Genomic DNA, 21,672 nt, shown 5'->3' with positions numbered 1-21,672 from the left:
TTGGAACTGTACATGAATCTAACATATAGTTTCACGTTCCAAATAAACAAGGAATGTGAAAATTAATAAAGTTAGACACTGCATTTAAATTAGAAAGCATCTCTTTCCACGCAAGACTTTTAAAAAAAAAACGTTCTTAAACGTAACAAAATACACTACGGAAAACATTAATAACGCCCACTTAGGTATTGATAAATAATGAACTGATAAAATCGAAAATCTAATGCATTTTATCTCAAATTCACAAACATTTCGATAAAAAGAATTATAAATGACGGAAACTCATATATATTCAAACATGTGAGCATATACAATAGAGACATCATACTCAGCACGCGCGACCCCTGGTGATCAGACTGAGGGAGATAGCTTTCACTGCCAGTCACGAGATCTCAAATGAAGCATATAGAATGATTGATGTTTATCAGTTAAAAACGTCATCAGGTATGTGCTTCCTCTAATCATCATCGAACAGGTTCTTTTCATCTTTGCAAGAATACATATAATCGTGTTCAAATGAAAATGAAGACAGGAAATAAAACAAGAATACTGCAGTAAAATAGTTCTTTGACAATGCTACCCCCTCATACAGCAGTTCTAAAGCACGCAAAGAAGTAACCAAATAATCTGTATTTAAAAATCTGCTCAGTCTTGACAATCCATGAAAATAACGGAGAGTATGGAACGTGACTCACTGTCCATCTTTGCTTCCCAGGGCTAAGAGCTGACCAGTGAAGTCCATGTCTACACATAAGAACTTGAACCCCTGTGAAAATGACAAGAAACATGTAGTCATAACATGATAACATGACTTTTACGGGATTATTTTGTCAGGATGCTTGAACACTAAGATATATTGCTTATTTATCGATCAGAGAAGCCGACTGTCTAAACCATTTCATTTAGGATTATACATTTCAAAGTAGATGGAACAGAATATTGCCAATAATAATAATAATAATAATAATAATTTTGTAGACTTGATACAGCGCCTAATCGTTTGAAGCTCTACGCACTTGATAATATTAGATAACACATACGAACATATACAACGTTAAGATTAGAAAATGAAACACCATAAAGCTACGAAACAAAATCATACTGATAATAAATACCGAGGTAAACATTATTAAGTCTGTTCTTGCTGTTCGAATGGATGAATTTTAAGAGCACTCTTGAATGAGATCAGTTTCCTTGCGTCTAAGATCTATTGGCAATTCGTTCCATGTAGATGGGCCCTGGTGCGCAAAATACCGTTTTCTGTATTACTTCGTGTTAACTGTGGGAACAATGAAAATGCGAGTGTCGGAAGAGGAGCGTAGGCTCCTGGGTAGGGTGTACACACGGGTGAGTTCAGATAGGTACATTGGACTGGACCCCATCAACGAATTGTAACATAATGAACAGATTTGGTGTTTGATCCTGGATCGAACGAGCAACCATTGAAGGATATAGAGCAGAGGAGAGGTTTGTTCGGTTCTTCGTACTCTAACGATGATCTGAGCAGCCGTGTTTTCAACTTTTTAATGTATTTGTAGTAGATACTGCGTCGAATCAGGTAGAAGTGAATTGCAATAGTTCAGTCTAAAAAGTACAAGGGAACACACAAGTGTTTTAATGGCATCAACCGAAAGATAATTAGCGAACGGAGCTAATGCGTGAGGCATCGGATGTCAATCTGTGGCACTTGAGAGCGGCTGCGTGCAAATAATGAAGAAGACGGGTCCGAGAGCAGAGCCTCGTGGAACACCAGAACATATATCAAATTGTCTAGAATGTTTTCCACAATTTGTGTCCTGTGAACTAAGTAGGATTTGAACCATATTAAGAATGTACCGTGAATTACATACTCGGAGACGGTGAAGTAATATATCATGGTCTATTGAGCCAAATGCTGCAGAAAACTCAAGGACGGTGAGGTCTGTACTCTTTACCTTTTCCAAACCAGAGAGACGGTCGTAAAGTACTCTTATAAGGGCAGTTTAAATATTATGGCGAGGACAATATGCAAATTTTACATTGCTTAAATGACTATTTGAATTCAGATGAGATTACAAGTTGGTTTAGAACAACTTCTTCTAAACTTTTTTGACAATGTTTGAGAGGTTAGAAACATGGTGATAGTTCTTTAAATCCTAAGGGTTAAGTGTCTATTTCATCAACAAAGGCTTTACAATAGCAGTTTTGAAGTACGATTGGAATTCTCCGGATGAGAGAGAAGCATTTATAACATAGGTTAGTGAAGGCAATATTGAAGCTAAGTACTCAAGGAACAGTGATGTTGTTGTTGTTGTTGTAGGGTTTAGCGCCATTTTTCAGCACACGATAGGCTATACATGGCGGCCAGAATTAATGGTGGAGGAAGAACCCGGGAAAACCCTGGAAAGAACCACCGACCCACGAGAAGCTACTGGCAAGCTTTCTCACATATCCACATTAGCCGAATCCGAGACTAGAACCCACGCAGACAGAGGTGAGATGGCAGTGATCCGTAACGGATATCGCTTTTGACCACTCGGTCACTCGGGGCCCCGCAACAGTGATGTCGGAGTCAAGCTTATCTATAATGGAGCAAACTTTGCCACGGAAATAATTTGCGAACAAGTTCGAAAGTTCGACTGGACAGAAGGTCGTTGAAAGTGGTCTACATATACTTCTTGACATTTGCTTATTCGTAATCTCGTAGAGCTCTTTGCACCGAGAACATTAGTGATCTTAGTACTGTAGTGGCTTGACTTTGCTGCATTAACTACGTTTGTAAAAATTTTTTTAGAAGCTTCATAGATCTTCTTATGAACAATGAGGCTGGTGGAAAGATAAATCCTCTCGGCTGTATGGTGTTCTCTTTTAGCAGTGCGATGTTGGTCCCTAAACTGGTATACCACTGAGAACAATATTGAATTGATAATCTGCACTTGGTTGTTGGGACATGTTTGTCAAGCGATAAACACAAACACTTGTCAAGTTATACATGATGTCATTCTACATAAACACAGACAGGCATACACGTATATGTACGTATGAAAACTGTATGGTTGAAACTTCTAAAAAAAAGTAAATTTACAATATATTTTAAACTGCATCTCAAGTAATAAAGTGACACAGAAATCCTGTATTTTGATTACCTTTAAATGTTGCTTAAAAATTGATTTGCATGATCCCGAATCATAAAAGCAAATAAGACCATCCAAGCCCGCTGTAACCACATCGGCATGTGTCCAACAACGTGGTAGCACCGTGAGGCCTCGCACATCATCATAGTGACACTATACAATAAAAATAAAAATGATAGAATACCTGGTTTTGCGATTATGCAAAAAGTATAATATAGAGGGGAAAAGTGTGCAAAAATTGTGAAGAATGGACATCAGAACAGAACCAACGAGAACATTTGCAGCATTCATTTTTCAATAGATGCATTAATCAGTGCATTGAATAATGAATTGATTAGATCGTCATCTCCAGCCACGGTCAAAATTAGCTCATCTTCATTGTCTACCCGAGGCTACATGGGACTGGATTTCCTTTTGCTTATGAACATGCATAAGCCAAAATACTCAAACAACAACAACAACAACAACCCCAAACAAACAAGAACCACGTCAATAAAAGTGCCCTTTTAACAATCGATAAATGAATATTTATTGAATATGCAAACAGGGCGAAAAGATCACGTTCTGGTAAAGTAATACTCAGGCTCGCAACGACTGGTTAAGCAGCGTTTCTGCATATTCATTAAAAACGAGGAAACCTCTTCGCACTCAGCAACGGGTCACAAAAGAACATTATGTTCAGCCTTTTGTATGCCACTAAGTGTTTAGATATAATAAGATGTACAATTTACCTGTGTTATTGGGATTTCATCCACTGAAACATCTTTAATAGGCGATCCGTTCTGCGTTATGTTGGCGGTCAAAAGCGCATTCATGGTGGTGCCTATGAGAAGCTTGTTGGCATGCATCAGCAACATGCGAACACCGCCATTGGCCTTACCGATCTTGTTTTGAAAAAAAGACAGCTGAGTAATAAATTCTTAATTACAATTATGTCACAAAAGGGTCAGAACAATTCCGACCTACTGATATCCAAATATCCAAAATAGTACACCTATATGGGATTGAACCTAAGTTTTGGGGCATAGAATTATATATATAATCTACCCTTTGCATCTAAAATACAGTAATATACATAATACCCAAATAGTCTTAAATAGACTTGATGATGAATACAGTTTATCATAATTCAATAATATAAGCAATAATCCGAATCGTCTTCCATAATCTTACTATTGTATACCACCTATCATTCAAGAATATACACAATCATTCAGTCTTCTTTAAGCTAGCCCTCGTATTTTATCTATAATACAGTATTAACAACAGTCACCCAAATAGTATGTCATTAGACTGCTACTGAATATCATTACTTCGGTTGTCAATCGTGGTCGATGATGACGCATCTTGCGCCGCCCACAGGGACTATGCATGTGGCTCCTAAGCCCAAAGCCAGACGTACACAGGATGTTACAGATTGGGTAACGGAAGTTTGTATACGTAATGATTTGGGATGTGCGATGTGCCGTTTTTCTCTCGTGGCTGTGGGGGCTTAAGGGCAGACATCCTCAACTAGTTCGACAGCCTTTTCCAATGTGCGTGCACCATTCAGACCGGTCCATTGCCGAAGCTTCGAGCTCACTGCGTTGGATTCCACACCATTTCAGCTTACACTCAAGACTGTTACACTCAAGGTTGTGTTTGTAAGTTTTCCTGGGGCGCCTTCGTTTCCGCTTTCCCTTCTTGAGCTGACCATTCAAGAGCTGTCTCGATATTGTGGTCTCCTCTACCTGAATGACGTGGCCAGACCATCTGAGCTGTGAGTTCAGCAGCAGAGCTTCAATGCTTGGAACACCGGACCTGTTGAAGACTTCTAAGTTGGACCCCTTATCTGGCCATAGGAAGTACATGATTGACCGCTGTGAGCGTACGTGGAACTGCTCTAGCTGTTTCATGTGCCCGCGGTATACGATTCAGGTTTCACAGCCGTAGACCTTGATCTTGGTGGGGATCCGAATGTATTTTTACTGCAGGATTCTGATGCGAAGTCTTCCTATGGCTTGGCTTGCTTTCCGGATCATGGCTGTGATTGAATTGTCCAGAGACACATCTGAACACACAGTGCTTCCCAGGTATGTACGCTCTCCACGTTCTTCAGCAGTTTTCTCTCGATCTGGATGGTGGTTTATGTTGGGTTTGTGTATGAGTACCTATGTTTTATCTAGATTTATTGTCAGATCAAATAGACTGGATGCCTCGGAGAACTTATGTACCATGTTCTGTATATGGTTTTCCGTGTGTGCCATAAGTGCAGAGTCATCTGCAAATAGAGCTTCGAGAAGTAGTCAGAGTTCTTATGTTTGCTTGTCCACTTTATGAGAACGCACTATTGTGTAGGATCAAAACGAAGTAGTATTTCATAAGGAGCGATTGTTCTCAGCAAAAGTGTTGTTTCTCTGGTTTTTTTTTTTTTTTGTTTGTTTGTTTGTTCGACTTCAGATGAAATTCATATAAAGAATATTACGAACATCATGTAGCAATTATTTCGAAAGAACACGTTTTTTATATGAAAGGATGCCGTGTATGTACTGTTTCATAATATATTAGAACTTGACTTTATACTATCTCTATAAAGGTGGGTAATTAAAATATAATTAATTAGAATATAATATCATATCTTCCAGATAAGAGGGTTTCCTTAGACAGAAACGTAATATATACTTCAATGTTAATTTATCGTCATATGCTATAATGTTTAGAGTAGACAAATTAGAGATTGTAACCGTGTGATTAAAATAATTTTATTTTGCATGACATCTATCAAATTCGATAAACAGTATAAGATGTAATTTGCAAAAGCTTGCAAAAATATCAATCATTCAGTCCGTGTCATAACATTGCTATGAAATCGAAGGTATGTAAGTTAGCATATACAGAAACTAAGCAATTACATTACCTGCACAGTGCCATCTGCAGTCATATTTTTATTCCACTGCCAACAATGAATGAGACCATCCCTACCGCCAGATAGAAGGTAGTTGGTGCAACAGAGTACAGTAAACACGGGTCCCTTTAAAGTAAAAATATATTATTTTTTTATAATAATGTAAGCAAACCTCGGTCTCATTAAATTAAAAATAATATTAGTTTGTATCATACAGTAGTAAACATGACTCTCTTGAAAGGAAAATAATAATGTATAATACAATAAACAAACACGGCTCCCTACAAATGAAAAATATTTATGTTTGTATAATATAGTACAGTAACTGCGCGTCCTTGCAAAGATAAATAATCATTGTTTTGACAATATAATACAGCAAAATGCTGGTCCTTTCAAATGAAGAAAACAAAATATTAGTTTGTATCACAAATTACAGTAAACACGAGTCCTTTCAAAGGGAAAATAACATAACTACGAATAATACGAATCATTTCCTCATTTAATAAAGGCAACCGACACATAACACGAATATTAGAACCACACAAAATAGCATATGAATGACATATGTAAACTATAAAATCAATTAAGTAAATTCAGTATTGCATATGATCGGAAATATATCTCAAACAATTACTGGATGCAGAATATTTTTTGTATAATCTTTCAAAATACATGGAACTTTAACTTGCGAGTATTTGTTCGGAACTCTTAATATTTTGGAGAATGCAGCAAATTTTATTTAATTCTAACTGGCAATCTTGTGTTCTAAGTAATGCAAATATTTTTACAAGCCGAAAGATGACATGAGCAATGAATTATTGTAATACTGGACGCAGAAATGCGCATTTTGCGATCACAACGTAATATCTTAACGTATGGAAGAAAGAAAGAAATGAGCATATAGTTACCAATTCAATCTGATTAAAATCACATCGAGCTTCCGACACAAGGGAGATCAGACAGGAACCGATAGGAGACCATGTTCTATTGACATTTCGATTTTTTAATCAAATTACAGTTTATGTATTTATGAAAATGACAAAGATCATTCAGAACACGACGTTAATAATGATAACAATAATGTGCAGATCGGGAATTAATTCGTAAAAATAAGTGGATAGGGAATTCCAATGATGACCATATCATGAACCTTTATCGGTTAAATCCCGAATAAATCAGAACAGAAACCTCATATCAGAACAGAAACCTGAGATCAGAACAGATTGTAATCGAAATATAAACTTTTGTCATAATCGATTACATCCGATTTTAATAGGAACACAAGCCTTTATCGATTACATCCGATTTTGATCATTCTGGTTTTTGTCTCTTTAGAATAAAAATGAAATGGAAATTTAATATACAGTACTTGTCATCACACACTCACGTCATGCCCATGCTTGATGAAATTAGTGATTTTATTTCCTCCGTCTCCCCATATGTAGATGGTTCCGTTTGAATCTCCTGTGATCAGGTCCCCTGCATCATTATGGGCTAGGGTGATCACGAATTTAGCCTTTAGAAAACTCTATAAGGAAATCCAATATATATATATATATATATATATATATATATATATATATATATATATATATATATATATATATATATATATATATATATATATATATATATATATATATATGCAATAAACTGACAACGAACAGTGCAACACCAGTATCTGACTAGCTTGAGCGCTTTCGACTCTTAATGAGTCTTTTCCAAAGGCAAATACAAACCATAAACAAGGCAAAGAAATAAAACAGAACAACCATTGTGTTTGCAAACCTTTACATGAATATTTCTGCAAGAATGAAACTTTTAAATGTATTATGCTTCAACTAGTTTATTTCAAATTGTTGCGGATGCTGAAAAATATTTTGTATTGACCTAGAAAACTATGGGCCACAACGACATCTGATATTTTATGTCAATTTATGTAAGCGCAGATTACAACCCGGATATTTCGTTGTTATGGTAGTAATTATACGCTATTGGGTGACTAATAAACAAATTTAGATAATCATTTAAAAGAAAACGTGTCTGCTGCAAAAAGATAATTGTATTTGTGCATGGCTGTCTTGTTCTATTCTTCTTGGTTTCAATGTTCCAAAGCAGCGTATCCAGTACGATTAATTTTCTTTTCTGGTTTCGGAACTCCAGTTGGGGTTGTGAGCAATATATCGTGTCCTTCTTCATGTCTCATGTTTGATCAACGTTAACAGTAAACACAAAATGCATAGAATCTTGTTCATTGATCTAAAACAGTTATATATGATGAAGAACATGTCAGATATCGGACCTTTAACCGAAATTCCCAAAACCGTTCGGTTATTTCCAGAGTATATTCCGAGTTTCAAAAACTTCACCTATACTAGAAATTAAGCTAAGCCATCAATGATGATTCTAAATTTCATCATGACCAAAAACATCACTCTTTCTCCTCACATAATATGATTACAAGTTGATGAAACGTTTGCAATTATTAGAATAATAAAAGGGAATTTCTTAATGTAAGTGCATGTATACAACTAATTTAGCATTTTTGATTCATCATGCTCATAACGATCGTAGTCTACACTCAAAATTAATGCTAATCATATTATTGAGATCTGATTTGCATTTATTCTGAAATGAATATCTTAGTGAATATCTCAGTGAATAGATCAGGGAATTACTTAATGAATAACTTAGAGAATAGATTAGTGAATATCACAGTGAATAACTCCGTGAATAGCTTAGTTACAGCAGAGGGGAAATGTGTGTCACCTATCTCCTTTTGAATTGTGAAAGATGGAGTGGTGATAATGTTTAGGTCATATGTAAAACTGGATTTTAATACCTCGATCTAGCGATCGATCGATCGAAACATAGCGGTATGTTGCACAATATATCTTTTATCATTTATTTGCGATTAAAATTGCATCCACAACCGTGACTCTTCCATGGGAAAAATTAGTAAGTAAATTAATTAAATAATACATCACTGTTCGTCTATTCGTGTGCTATAATAAGAAATAATAAATGGTAAAAATAATAGATGGTAAATCACACTTGTGTACTGCAATCGCGATTTAGTTGTACCTTCTATACTCCTCTGTTTTCATCCCAATAACAAATATAACAACTTTCACTGGTCATATAGCACACGACATAATGTTTAAGAGCTATGAGACGCACATGATGTTACAATTTTATGAAATACGACGCTACTTCATTACTCACTGGAATGTGTATAAGCAAAATTGTGATATGTAAGTACGATGTCATGCTTAAATTGCTAACCTCGTAATCTGGTTGTGCTGACAGCTGTACAGTTTTACTGTCGGGATAAATCTTGAACCAGGCTATGTGCTCCTTACCAACCGTAACAAGAACCTCTGGATACTTTTTGTTGAAACCAATATCACAGATGAGCTCCGTATTTAACTAGGGAAAAGACTGTACTTTATGTACACAACTTAATTAACGGCAACATAACATATAACACTTACATACAATAATACATTGTGACGAAATTTAAACACCCTTCAATAACCACCCCTAAGACAACGAGAAGAAGAAAAAAAGAAAAAGAAATGGATATAATGCATTACATATACAACCTGTACATTATTATATGAAAGTGAATGAATGTACTGATATAACGTATAAAGTGGTCCATACACGTTTAAACAACAAACCATACTTCGTTCACGTGCATATAATGCACTCGTACGGGACGAGCGATAGGGGCTACCACCCTGGGCACCAATCTTGGGGGTTCGAGAGGTGGTCTCAGGTCGTTTCAGTGCATGGCATGTGGTAAAATCAAATAAATTTACAAGTAAATGTCTTTTCTAGCTTGATTGGAAGCTATTTGTGTTGTAAAAAGACGTTTTCTCCACTCAAATCATATAATTATACAAAACTTTGCCTTAGAAACCCAGTATATTCCACCAAATTTCGAATTCGACAATTAGGTACAGAAAGTACTTCTTGTCAAACGTAAGGTTTGTCATGTTTAAGTTGTTATTTGTCATGTTCAACTTGTCAATAATAGAATGTCTTGTTATCGTTGACAACTTAATTTGTCATGTCTGAAGTGTCAGTAGCGTCTAAGTTATCAATAACATAATTTGTCCGGTCTAAGTGTTCAAGAATATAATTTGTCGTTTCTAAATTGTTAGTAACATCATTTGTCATGTCTGTTTTATCAACAGTCTCATTAGTCACGTCTACATTGTCAAATTCGGACTCCAGGGATACAAACAACATGCCAAATATACCTTTTAATAACGTCAAAAACGACCGCCCCATTTGGGTGCATTTTATAGCTGTTAATTTCCCATAAGAACTTATCAGAGCTCGTTTACCATTCAAACTGGCATGATTTCTGTAGGAAAAGACAAAACTTAACATAACTTGAAATGTACACGTATTTACTTTAGCTTAATATGCTTACTAGTGGCAATTTTGGCAAAGCGAGACTTTTTATGGAAAGCTCGCAAAAAACCCATACAATCGTGTTAACTATTACAATATGCCCTGATATATTTTTTCTAACGTTTCTTCTTCAGAAATATATTCATGGAATGGATTAAATGTAAGCATCTTACAGTAGTTTCACCACATTTGACACCGGTGTTTGTATCCCAGATTGATAACTTCTTGGTAGAGCTGTTATCAACGGCAGCTAATATATCCTGTAAGTAATGAAAATGTTGGACTAAATTACATCAACTAAATGTAAACAATTATATATGACAACAATGCAAAATTATGAAGACATGTACGGGGATATATATATATATATATATATATATATATATATATATATATATATATATATATATATATATATATATATATATATATATATATATCAGTAAGATGACGTTTTATTGAATCATTTCGCGATATACTGTACACATATGACACATTTAAACTAAACAAAAGCAACATGTACGTGCATTAACGTTGGGTAATGAAATCAGTGTCATAAAATTAGGCGTACAACACCAGTATTAAACTTAAACAAATTACACGTTAAGTGTAACATGTCAAATTTATATTGTATTTGTATAACAAGGAGTGACAAGATAACTGGACCCTCAGTCCATTTTGCCTTTTATTATTTAACAGCAATCCATGTATATCTGCAAAATTATTGTAACCAATGGTAATAATCTATGACTTCAGATACCTGTCCTAGTGCAAATGAAACGCAAGCGACGGCCTTTTCAAACTCTCCTATTCCTAGTATATGCATTGTCTGCAACGTATCAGAGCGCCAAACCCGTATATGTGCCTGGATAATAATAATAATAATAATAATAATAATAATGTTATTACTACTCTTACAACTACTACTACTACTACTACTTAGTATTATTATTATTATTATTATTATTATTATTATTATTATTATTGTAGTAGTAGTAGTAGTAACAGCAGCAATAGTACTTGTAGTAGTTGTGTTTGTAAAACATGCATGAAACATTCCACTTCAGCGGACCAGAACCTTTGAAGAAAAATCAACAAATTACGGCATGAAAAATCTAATCGGATCTCATAAGTATGCACACAAATAAGGCAAGACGAAAATCACAACTTTCCCAGTTTTGATAAAAATGCAATAAAGGAATAAGCAAGACGGGAAGATGTGCAAAAGAAAATCTCACTGAATTTATATTTTATAGTATGCTGACAAAGGTTTCAAAAATGTAATGATCTCAAAGAACTCTTTTTAAATTGGATGTGAAGACGAAAATAACATACTTTATCTGCTTTATTGTCAAAACAACCAATTAATCCGTGTCTTTTAGATATATATGACACTGCTGAAAGTTTTTATTTCTATCAATGACGTAAATGGTAAAACAATATCAATTATCAAGTACAAATCAAGACAGGTGGGTTTGTCTTACCAGTTTCTTGGGATCATTTTTGCCGGTAAACTGGCCCGTGGCAATCAATATGCCATTCGAGTGAACAGCGATACTGTAAAAAGGATTCGATACATTTTGGTATTTATCGATATATTTGTATCTGTATTAAGACTACGGCTATCGATATACAAGACAAATGTTTAATGGATTGTCGTAATATCCGAATAACTGAGAAACCACTGCATTGAAAGACATGCATCGCTGTCTCTATTTCCTGAAAAAGGAAAATAAAAGAATTCGTCTAGCAACTAATTTCCATATAATCTAAAATCTTTTTTTCAAATCGTGATGAAAAATAATGCGTGTAACGATAGTTATACACCCATTAAGCAAGGTTAATACTAAACTTCTGAGAGAGAGAGAGAGGCAGACAGACAGACAGAGACTTCTCTACTATTAGACTTCAAATAGTTATTTAAGTCCATCTTAAACGCGCAACCGTTTGTTTACAGCGACAGTTAATGATAGTACCTATTGGCGATTGTACCAATCAAGGGATGTAATCGGAGGAAAAGGGAGATAAGTATTACCATTTTATGTCATCAGTATGTTCTCGGTAATGCCTCTGACGATGTTCCTCCACGTGATGTATCACAGCAATATATGACATAAAATAAACAATCTCTCCACTGTACAGCACGTAAATATTGTTCCTGCAGTCATTGCCTCTGTAACCGTACCTACAAATCATGGAAGGTATATGAGTGGGAGTTTCTTAATTTAAAGATATATTAATAGTTCATATTATTAAGTAGCGTCAAATCTATACTACTCAGATCTTTAGTTATTCTAAGATATTTTACCAGTCTTTTATGGGTTTATCATTCCCATTAGGGGGGTGATGATGATTCGTACCAGCCAAACCATCATCCTCATATGTTCGAAAATTCGTCCCACCCTGCACTCAGGCGAACGGATCCACTAATACGAAATAATAGACAAAAGTAAATTTTAGCAAAACCAGAAGAAAATTTGCGTCAAATAATGTGAGATTATCCCAGAAAGGTTGTTGTTGTTGTTGTGGGGTTTAACGCCATTTTTCAGCACACGATAGGCTATGCACGGTAGCCAGTATTAATGGTGGAGGAAGAACCATATTCATGACATGTTGGTGCAATGTGAGAGTAATGTCCAGAGTAACACCTAGGTTTCGTAATGATTGTGTGAATTTAATGTTGGTGTTGCTGATATTTATTGTTTGAGGTAAAGGATGTGAATGAGAAAACCTTTGTGTTGTAATCAGAATGGCCTCAGTTTTATCATCATTCGTCTGTAGCTTGTTACATGTCATCCATGATTTCACATCAGAAATGCACCTCTCTATACCTTGGATGGTAGCATCAACTTCATTTGGGTGGCTAGATTTGTATATTTGGGTGTCATCAGCGAACAATTGGTGAGATACTGGATGATGATCTATGACACTTGAGAACGACTGAGTGTATAGAATGAAGAGAACAGGTCCAAGAACAGACCCCTGTGGAACACCACAACATAAATCAACTGGGCTAGAGTGTATTCCATTTGCAGATACAATTTGTGTCCTCTTGACCAAGTAGGACTTGAACCACAGTAAGGCTGTATCATGAATGCCAAATACATGCTGGAGACGGTAAAGTAATATATCATGGTCAGTTGTGTCAAATGCTGCAGACAAATCAAGGAGGGTGAGGTCTGTAATCGTTCCGCTATCCAACGCAGAGAGAATGTCATTAACTACTTTTAGAAAAGAAGTTTCAGTACTTTGGCAAGGGCGATATGCTGATTGTACATTGCTAAAAAGACTGTTTGAATTCAGATGAGATACAAGCTGGGATAGAACAACCTTTTCTAGAATTTTTTATATGAATGGGAGATTAGAAACTGGGCGGAAGTTCTTTAATTCGTTATGGTCTACTGTTGGTTTCTTCAGCAGGGGCTTTGCAGTGGCAGTTTTGAAAAATGATGGGAATTCCCATAATGAGAGAGAGGTATTAATAACATCAGTTAGTCAAAATAATACTGAATCTTGAAAGATATTGGTCCTAAACATAGTTGGATGTCACTAAAACCAGATAATATGGACGTTTCTGAGAAACCCTCCCATTTTTATCACGTGGACGAATTAATCCGATGTTGATCGGCGACATACGAGTGTGAACCGATTTAAGTAGAAGGTTGCAACACATGATTGATGACGTCACCTTTGTAAACATTCGACGATAACACCACTCTGTATCGAAGTGTTTTCAGCCCATGATCGCTCTTCAGTGCAGACCTGCCTCTCGTCATTCCATCTCGAACCAATTTGTGCACCACGTTTGAATGTTGTTGGTTTTAGACCAACACTAACGGAATTTGTTCTATGTATCACATCACCACTTTTAGTGCACTCCGGAAAAATATCTAGTAAATTCACTGACTGAACTAAGTGGCGGCATCTCGTAATTCTAAATCGAATATCTGAACGTTGTTTAAAGCTTACTTCCTAATTATTTCAAAGAACAGTTTATATCAGATAATTATTGTAAATAAAAAATTTTCCTCCTTGCAGACGTTCGTTAAGATTGCAAGAATGGCGAAATGATAAACGGCGGCATTGAGTCTTTAAGGTAGAGACGAGGTCGAAGAGAGGCTGAGCTGTAATATCGCCACGCGAGGTTGACTGACTAGCATAATTGGCTCCGAAAATAGGGACATAAACAATTTACAAGACTCAAAAATAAACCACATACAAATACCAATAAAAGCGAGTTAAAATAAATATACATACACTCAGTTCAAACTAATATTGTTTACCGTCGATATTTAATATTTTTCTTTTTTGTCTAAAGAAGGGCAAAATCGGCTGGCTAAGTCTGTAAGTAATTCATTTGTCTGAACAGGAATGAGTAAAAGTTACAACATTTCCGGCATTTGTAAGCATTTTTGCTTCTATACAAGCTTGATTTAAGCAGGAGAGGAATAAATCTGACTAAAAATACAACAACAACAAACAAACAAAAATAAACATCAGCTGCACGGATAAGATTGTGTTTTGGATCATACAAGATTAAGACTTACCGGCATTTGGAAATTTTCGCCGTAGACAAGGTCACCATAGACACGACATATGTGTGAGAAGAATACTTTATTTAAATCAGCTGCGTCTGATCTAATGACACAAGGTCACTGGCTAATAACCATTTTATGTCACCTTGTTTCTAATGTTTATGGTTTTAAATTGCAAATATTCGCTTGAATACAAACCATGTGCCAATCTTCCTGAGCCTCAGTCCGGCTCCACTATGATTGCCTGTAATAATGATCGCTTGAGATAAGAATCTGGCACATATTACACCACAATAAAGCATTAAGTAACAAACTAACTTTCGACTCGGATAAGGTTTGCACTTTTGTCCTATCTTAACTGAACGTGGTGAAAGGCAAGATCATCGGAGACAATGGCAGAACTAGTTTTTGGCAACAATTATAGAAAACTTGCAGCATTGTGAAGAAAATGGTCAGGGATAACCTTTCCAGATTAACTGTGGTACATATTTGAATGCTTCATTACGTGGACATGAAATAATTAATTGAAAGTGTGTCAATGCATGTCCAATCCAACCAATTAACTAACTATAATAAAACTTTAGTCATTATAGTTGACATTCTGTATACAACTTAATACATTCCGCAAATCACCCAATCGACTGGGTGAATATAATATTTTGCAGAAAATAATAACTGTCATAAAATGTTCATGTATTTAAGTTTCATAAAGAATAAGAAACAAGACAAAGTGAAATTAAACCCTAACCATCAAAAGTTAAGTGGGATATTAGGGTCCCACCCTTGACGTTCCACTCCACGGATTCGAAATTTGCAAAGAATTGAGTTTCTTATTTAATCTTTACTTTGCCATGTGGAATCATGTGTTACGTAAGGGAGATTCCATGAATGATTATCTTTGGTAGAGTCACATTTGTGTAAGTATTTAGTGTGTACCAACTTATGTGGATCTTTAGCTGGGCATGAGTACCACAAGGTTAGAAAGCAAAACTATGAATTCAGGCTGAATGCCCAGTTGTGAAAAGCGAAATAAATGTGTATCAAATGCTGGAGATCAGATTTAAATAGTTAATCTATTTCGATTTTCTTCAAGGTTTTCTATTGAAAGATATATTCAGGTTCTTTAATCTCCACCTGAGTCTGTTCGTAGGCAAATTAATTTGTTAGAACAGGTACACAGCGCAAAAAAGATAAATAAATACATTTTGACTATATTTGAAGAATTGTTAATAAAGGGAAAGCTGGATTTAAACGGGCACGGACTAATCCTTGATTAGGTACGGTCAAACCATACGTTGAACAGACAGTGACTTTTATTTTGGACCATAAGAAATTATAATGTCCCAGAAGAGGACAGCTTCAAAGCAAAGACTTAGCCTACCGGAAGAACACATACTTGTGAGGAAGTGAGATTTTGTGAAATTTCTGGAACGTAACGTGAGCATATAACAATTCGCCAGGGCGAACCAATTTTATTCTAGATCTTTTTGTGCTTTCCTGATTCGATGAAGTTACAGATGAATAGAAAAACGTTTTTATTTTGCACAAATATTCAAAATTGTTAACGTTCAGAAATATAATCTATGATTTCACTCTATTTGTTTGCAGTTTTATGTGTCGTATTCCGATTTTTTTTTTTTTAATCCATGGAGAATACCATGGGTGTTAAAACGAAATTTGCAACGTTCGTGTAAAATGGTTAAATTGAATAACTATTCTCATAGAATATTGTGGAGTATCAAAAAGAAATAACCTACACCCAGTGCAGTTTGAGTCTTTGATCCGGAGGGTCGATGGTTGACTTTTTGATAATATCGTCGGGTAGAGTAAACTGCAGTGTCTTGCCTTTAATATTCATTGTCAGGATATGTTCCTCTTTTCCACCACTGGATTCCGTTGAAATCTTCAATGATGGGTTGCTATCTACAGCTTGAAGTTTTGACGATTCTCCATGTTCACATCCATTCTCTTGTCTGTCATCTTTTGATTTGTTGCTTTCCGATTTCTTTTCATTGCTGGAGACATGGGAATCCTTTTCCTCAGAGACGTTTGAAAGATTGGACAGTACTTGATCTTCTGTGTTTGTGTCTGTTTCAAAAGTTTTTGTACTTTCATCCTTTTCTTCGCCTTTATCAGCTGAATTTCGGAAAACAATTTCAATACAAAATGGCTGTAAGGAGAACTAATTAAAGTCGACGATGACAATAAAGATACAATTATCAAGAACAATTAAGCGCTTTCAATCGAATTTGTGAGTACTGACTCAAATACGAGTTTGCATATCATATAACTTGTAAATAAAACTGTCCACTTCACTGACTCAGTTTTAAATAATGCTTAAGAAGCTATTTTCCATCCAGAGGCTGTGGAGATGTTCCAACCTAGCCCTACCAACTACTGAAAATAGGCGGAAAGGAAAATATAGCATCTTACGGACAGGAAAATATTTGCAACGACATATATGGGTTGTTTTTTGTTATTTTGTTGAATTTCAAGGGCAACAATCTTATGCTTCCATAAATATATAACGGCCTTGTCATTTGAAAAAAAGGAAAAAATATAACAAAATATTTTAAAATTTTGAGAATTGACTTTAGAACTTGTCGTCACACAAGATGGACGATTTTTTCAAAAGAAAGCTTGCAGTCGAAACGCACTCTGACGAATGTTATAACTGAAAGGCTTCTGTAGTTTTCGTTTGCATACATGATCGTGATATCTAGGATTTTATCAGCTTTTATGTGGACATTAGTAGGGCAATGACTTAAACTGGTTTCTGACCTTGCTCGAGATTCGTCCCGTTTTTAACCTTATCCTTATTCGGCGAATCTGGTGGTTGCTGTACTTCAGGTTTCATCTCCATCAACGGGATTGCCTTTTGAGGAGTTTGGTTTTCTTTAGAGACTCCATGCCTTTCATTCTCAGCCGCTTTCTTTTTACCTGCAATATGCAATAAAAGTATAATAAATATCAAGACAAAACTAGAACTAGACAAAGAAGCTCACACACACACACACACACACACACACACACACACACGCTGCACTTGTATGTCTATCCTGTATGTATCCTGCTGTATATCCTCGTACATATTTAGTTTCCGACTCTATATCTAGCGTGTCTGTGTCTGCGTGTATGAGTGAACGCCTGTCTTTTATTTGTATGCCTTTCTGTTTGCACATTGATGGGTTTCTGTCAGATAGTGGCTACGTTTTTTCTCTTTCTTCATTTCAGATTCGTACCATTTATATAAAGAAAGATACGGAAGAACAGATGTCATCTTTACTACCATAGAATCATGCCATTAAAAGATTATCCATTACAAAGTGTTTCAATCACATTAGAGACACACAACAAGGTTCCTGATTTTTTTCTGCTAAGTCAACGTCAAGATGTTTTATCGCGTGGCTAAGAATAAAACAATTAATTAGCTTTTATAGCAAAATGCAAAATGAAAAGTTGTCATTTAATCAATAGGAGACAAATCCCATTACTTTGTGCTTTGGAGAATTAGGTTATCTCCCATGCATAGAATCTCTGTATAACCGTTAACAATTATTTTCATCGTCCTGATCAGTCTATTTATAGCCTATATTCCTGACAGTTTAAAGGAAATTCAATATTAGAAGAAAAGAAAGAAAATTGATAGCTAAAAGAATGATTTTTTATATATTGAGAAAAAAAGATGGTTGCGCCCGATGTGGGGCTCGAACCCACGACCCTGCTCTACCGACTGAGCTAACCGGGCTACTGACACGACTATTTGCAGCAATCTCTGTGTCTTGAATAGATGTCCTTGACATTAGCCAAAAGCTAATATTAGAGTAGGTGATGATTCATGGAATGAGAGAATTAGTAAATACGGTATATATTTTCTCTGTTACTCTCTTTGTTATGATTTTTTCAACATCGTCAACAAACCTAGAAATACAACCGTCAACGCTAGATTTAGGCCTGGCCAGAGATAAAGTATTATCTTGCAGAGTAAAGGATGTGAAAATGGCGCGAAAGTCTGTAAATTTTCTCAAGATGAACAATATCTTTCTCACTTTCAACTTATAATTCTAAAACGTGTTTATTATCTTAACACAATGAAACATGAAAAAACGCGATATTTTACAAGCACACGCGAAGATAGAAGATAATGATAAGCTATTTCAATAATATTTTTTTCTTCTTTTTTTCCTTTTCTTTCTTTTAAAATTTGTAATACATGCTTTATAACTTATATTAGGGATTTTGTTTTCAAATAATGTTATTTCTTTATTGGCTAAATGTAGCTATGACGAAAAGGAAACAGAATGAACACTAATGAACAATTTACTCATAAATTAAACATAATTCATAGATTCAATAAATAAATTAAATAAAAGAGTAAAAAAAAAGGTAAAGTCATGTTTTGCCTGAAAGCAACGTATTTCAAAATCGATATATTCATGCCCATTATCGGAAAGGAAAAAATGTATTGAAATACGACTATATGTAGGCGGGGTTTTTATGCATTGAGTTTTTCGGGGGTGGGTGGGTTAGTGGTTGTGGTTGTTTACTGAAGATATTCTTCATGTATAAATTATGAAGGGCAAATGCAGGATTTTTTTCCAACAGTATTTCAATATCCTCACAAGTTACAATATCCAATTGTCCCCGTTTTATTATTAAAACTGCTGCATCTTAAAGGGGGGTGGGGGGTGTGAGTGGCCAAGTGGTGTAAAGCGCTCACCATTCCGGATCACTGTCATCTCACCTCTGTCTGTGTGAGTTATAGTCTCAGGCTCGGCTAACGTGGGTATGTGAGAAAGCGTGCCAGTAGCTTGTAGTGGGTCGGTGGTTCTTCCAGGGATTTTCCAGGGTTCTTCCTCCACCAACTATACCGGCCGCCATGTATACATATATCCTGTGCTGAAAAATGGCGTTAATCCCTATAACAGGGGTGCATAATCTTTATCGGCCAACGGCCATATTGCATTTTCTAAAACCACTCGAGGGTCACAAACACTAATTTCTTTAATATAATTACTGTTCACGGGCCAGATTTCTGTGTTGTTTAATTTTCCCTAAGGGCCGGACAGAACACGTTGGCGGGCCGGGAGTTGTTCACCTCCGCTCTACAACAACAATAATAACAACACCAGCATCTTAACTGAAAAAGTATTCTGGGGATTTAACTAACCACTGCCCTCCTCCCCAACAAAACCAAATCTAACTCCGCAGCTGAACTTCATATACTATTTCGATTTACTTTTGATAGGTTACAGGAGTTTAGGAAGAATTGCAGAAAAGTAGGAGTGACGACAAGAGAGAAGGCTGTAAGTAGGGCGCCACCTCCCAAATTATTCTTTGGTTTTCCTCCGAAATAATTGTTGCTGTCGCATAACTATAAGAAAATCAAGTAAAGGTATCCCAAAAAAAATAAAGTGAAAAGTGCCTTCATAGATATTTCAGTAGACACATGTTCATGAAGGACACTATTGCAGTTCCTTTCCTTCTTTTCTTTATAACTGTGAACCTTTGTATAGAGAAAACAAATTTTATAATACTCTAAGTGTCCATTACTCTGGGCGTCCTTTACTTTGAGTGTCCTTTGTAAGTTTAATAAAACCATAATGAAAATCGTTAAGGCTAGAAAGTGTTGGTAACTGTTTGGTCGTCGATTTAAAAACTCTGGTGTAACTATTTAATACCAGTTTCATTCAAAAACAATACAAAGAGTAAAAACAAATGAAAGGTTATTTACATTATCCATATGACATTTGTACTTACCAAAAGTAATGTTCCAAGAAAAAAAGGGAATAAAAGTGTCTAACAGTATATTATTTATGTATTAGAGAAAGGGTGAAAGACATTTTTTAAAAAGTTATAGTTGCGCCCGATGTGGGGCTCGAACCCACGACCCTGGGATTAAGAGTCCCATGCTCTACCGACTGAGCTAACCGGGCTATTGACACATATGTTGCGTAAGAAGTGTATGCGGAATTTATTATCCTTGGTTATAACTCTTGATATTATATTACTGTGTGCTATTTTTAATATCGATTTAAAATGTAAATTCCGGAACACTCGCAATGTTACGTAACCATCCTTTATTTGCTGTGTTTTTCTTTCTTTTTCCTGTTTAAGTAATCTCACTTTGTTTACCTCAAAGTTATATTAAATGGGCGCATTATGCAGATTCATGTAGTTAATATGAGCTATGCGTGATAGCCGTGAGCAAAACTGTAACCAGTCTATACATGAATGGAAGACTGATTTCGTATCGCAAGGGAAGTATTGTATATAAATGCGGATATACAGTAGAGAAGAAATAAATATCAGCGTTTTGTGACACGGTGAAGTTAATCCAGGAATAACTGAATGACTTCAAAATTTTCATTGTGTCAATCAATGTACGATTGAGAACTAAACAAGCATTAAAATATGGACTTTCATTACGTAACAATTTATATCTTTTTCTTTTTCATCTGCTTCATTTTTACAGTCTCTCTATTTTGGGGTGTTGGGGTGGGGCTATAGTTTCTTAGTCTAGTCTCAGCGAATGCGTAGCCAATGTTTTAAAAGAAACAGTGAAATGCTTCTGTTGCTGCGGTCTCTACAGTAATGTATCTTTTCTAACACAGAAGCGGAGGAAAAAATGAACATTACAAACTTGGATGCTCACGAAGTTCAAAACAGTGCATTAGTGCAAGGTATTCGTCATCGTTATCGAGTACATGTTTTG

The 21,672-nt window shown here is 35.6% G+C and overlaps 1 protein-coding gene and 1 non-coding gene across 2 annotated transcripts in view; both read right to left on the bottom strand.

The window, feature by feature from the left end:
- Window positions 1-21,672, bottom strand: part of LOC149793780 (echinoderm microtubule-associated protein-like 2) — a 71,187-nt gene that overhangs the window by 12,337 nt on the left and 37,178 nt on the right. Inside the window, exons 10-21 of the mRNA XM_089969049.1 lie at window positions 17,739-17,897; window positions 16,715-17,093; window positions 12,458-12,607; window positions 11,907-11,979; window positions 11,183-11,287; window positions 10,596-10,682; window positions 9,283-9,426; window positions 7,385-7,525; window positions 6,010-6,123; window positions 3,845-3,997; window positions 3,126-3,266; window positions 696-766 (exon numbers count right to left, since the gene is read on the bottom strand). Coding sequence (XP_089825175.1) covers window positions 696-766; window positions 3,126-3,266; window positions 3,845-3,997; window positions 6,010-6,123; window positions 7,385-7,525; window positions 9,283-9,426; window positions 10,596-10,682; window positions 11,183-11,287; window positions 11,907-11,979; window positions 12,458-12,607; window positions 16,715-17,093; window positions 17,739-17,897 — 1,717 coding nt within the window. The remainder of the gene's footprint in view (window positions 1-695; window positions 767-3,125; window positions 3,267-3,844; window positions 3,998-6,009; window positions 6,124-7,384; window positions 7,526-9,282; window positions 9,427-10,595; window positions 10,683-11,182; window positions 11,288-11,906; window positions 11,980-12,457; window positions 12,608-16,714; window positions 17,094-17,738; window positions 17,898-21,672) is intronic.
- Window positions 20,821-20,893, bottom strand: Trnak-cuu (transfer RNA lysine (anticodon CUU)). Its single transcript has one exon. It is a non-coding gene; the product is annotated as a tRNA-Lys (tRNA).

The sequence above is a fragment of the Sinohyriopsis cumingii genome, chromosome 8 (assembly GCF_028554795.1).
Source record: "Sinohyriopsis cumingii isolate HCF-2022 chromosome 8, ASM2855479v2, whole genome shotgun sequence".
NCBI classification, from domain to species: domain Eukaryota; kingdom Metazoa; phylum Mollusca; class Bivalvia; order Unionida; family Unionidae; genus Sinohyriopsis; species Sinohyriopsis cumingii.
This window is presented reverse-complemented; position numbering and strand designations above follow the sequence as displayed.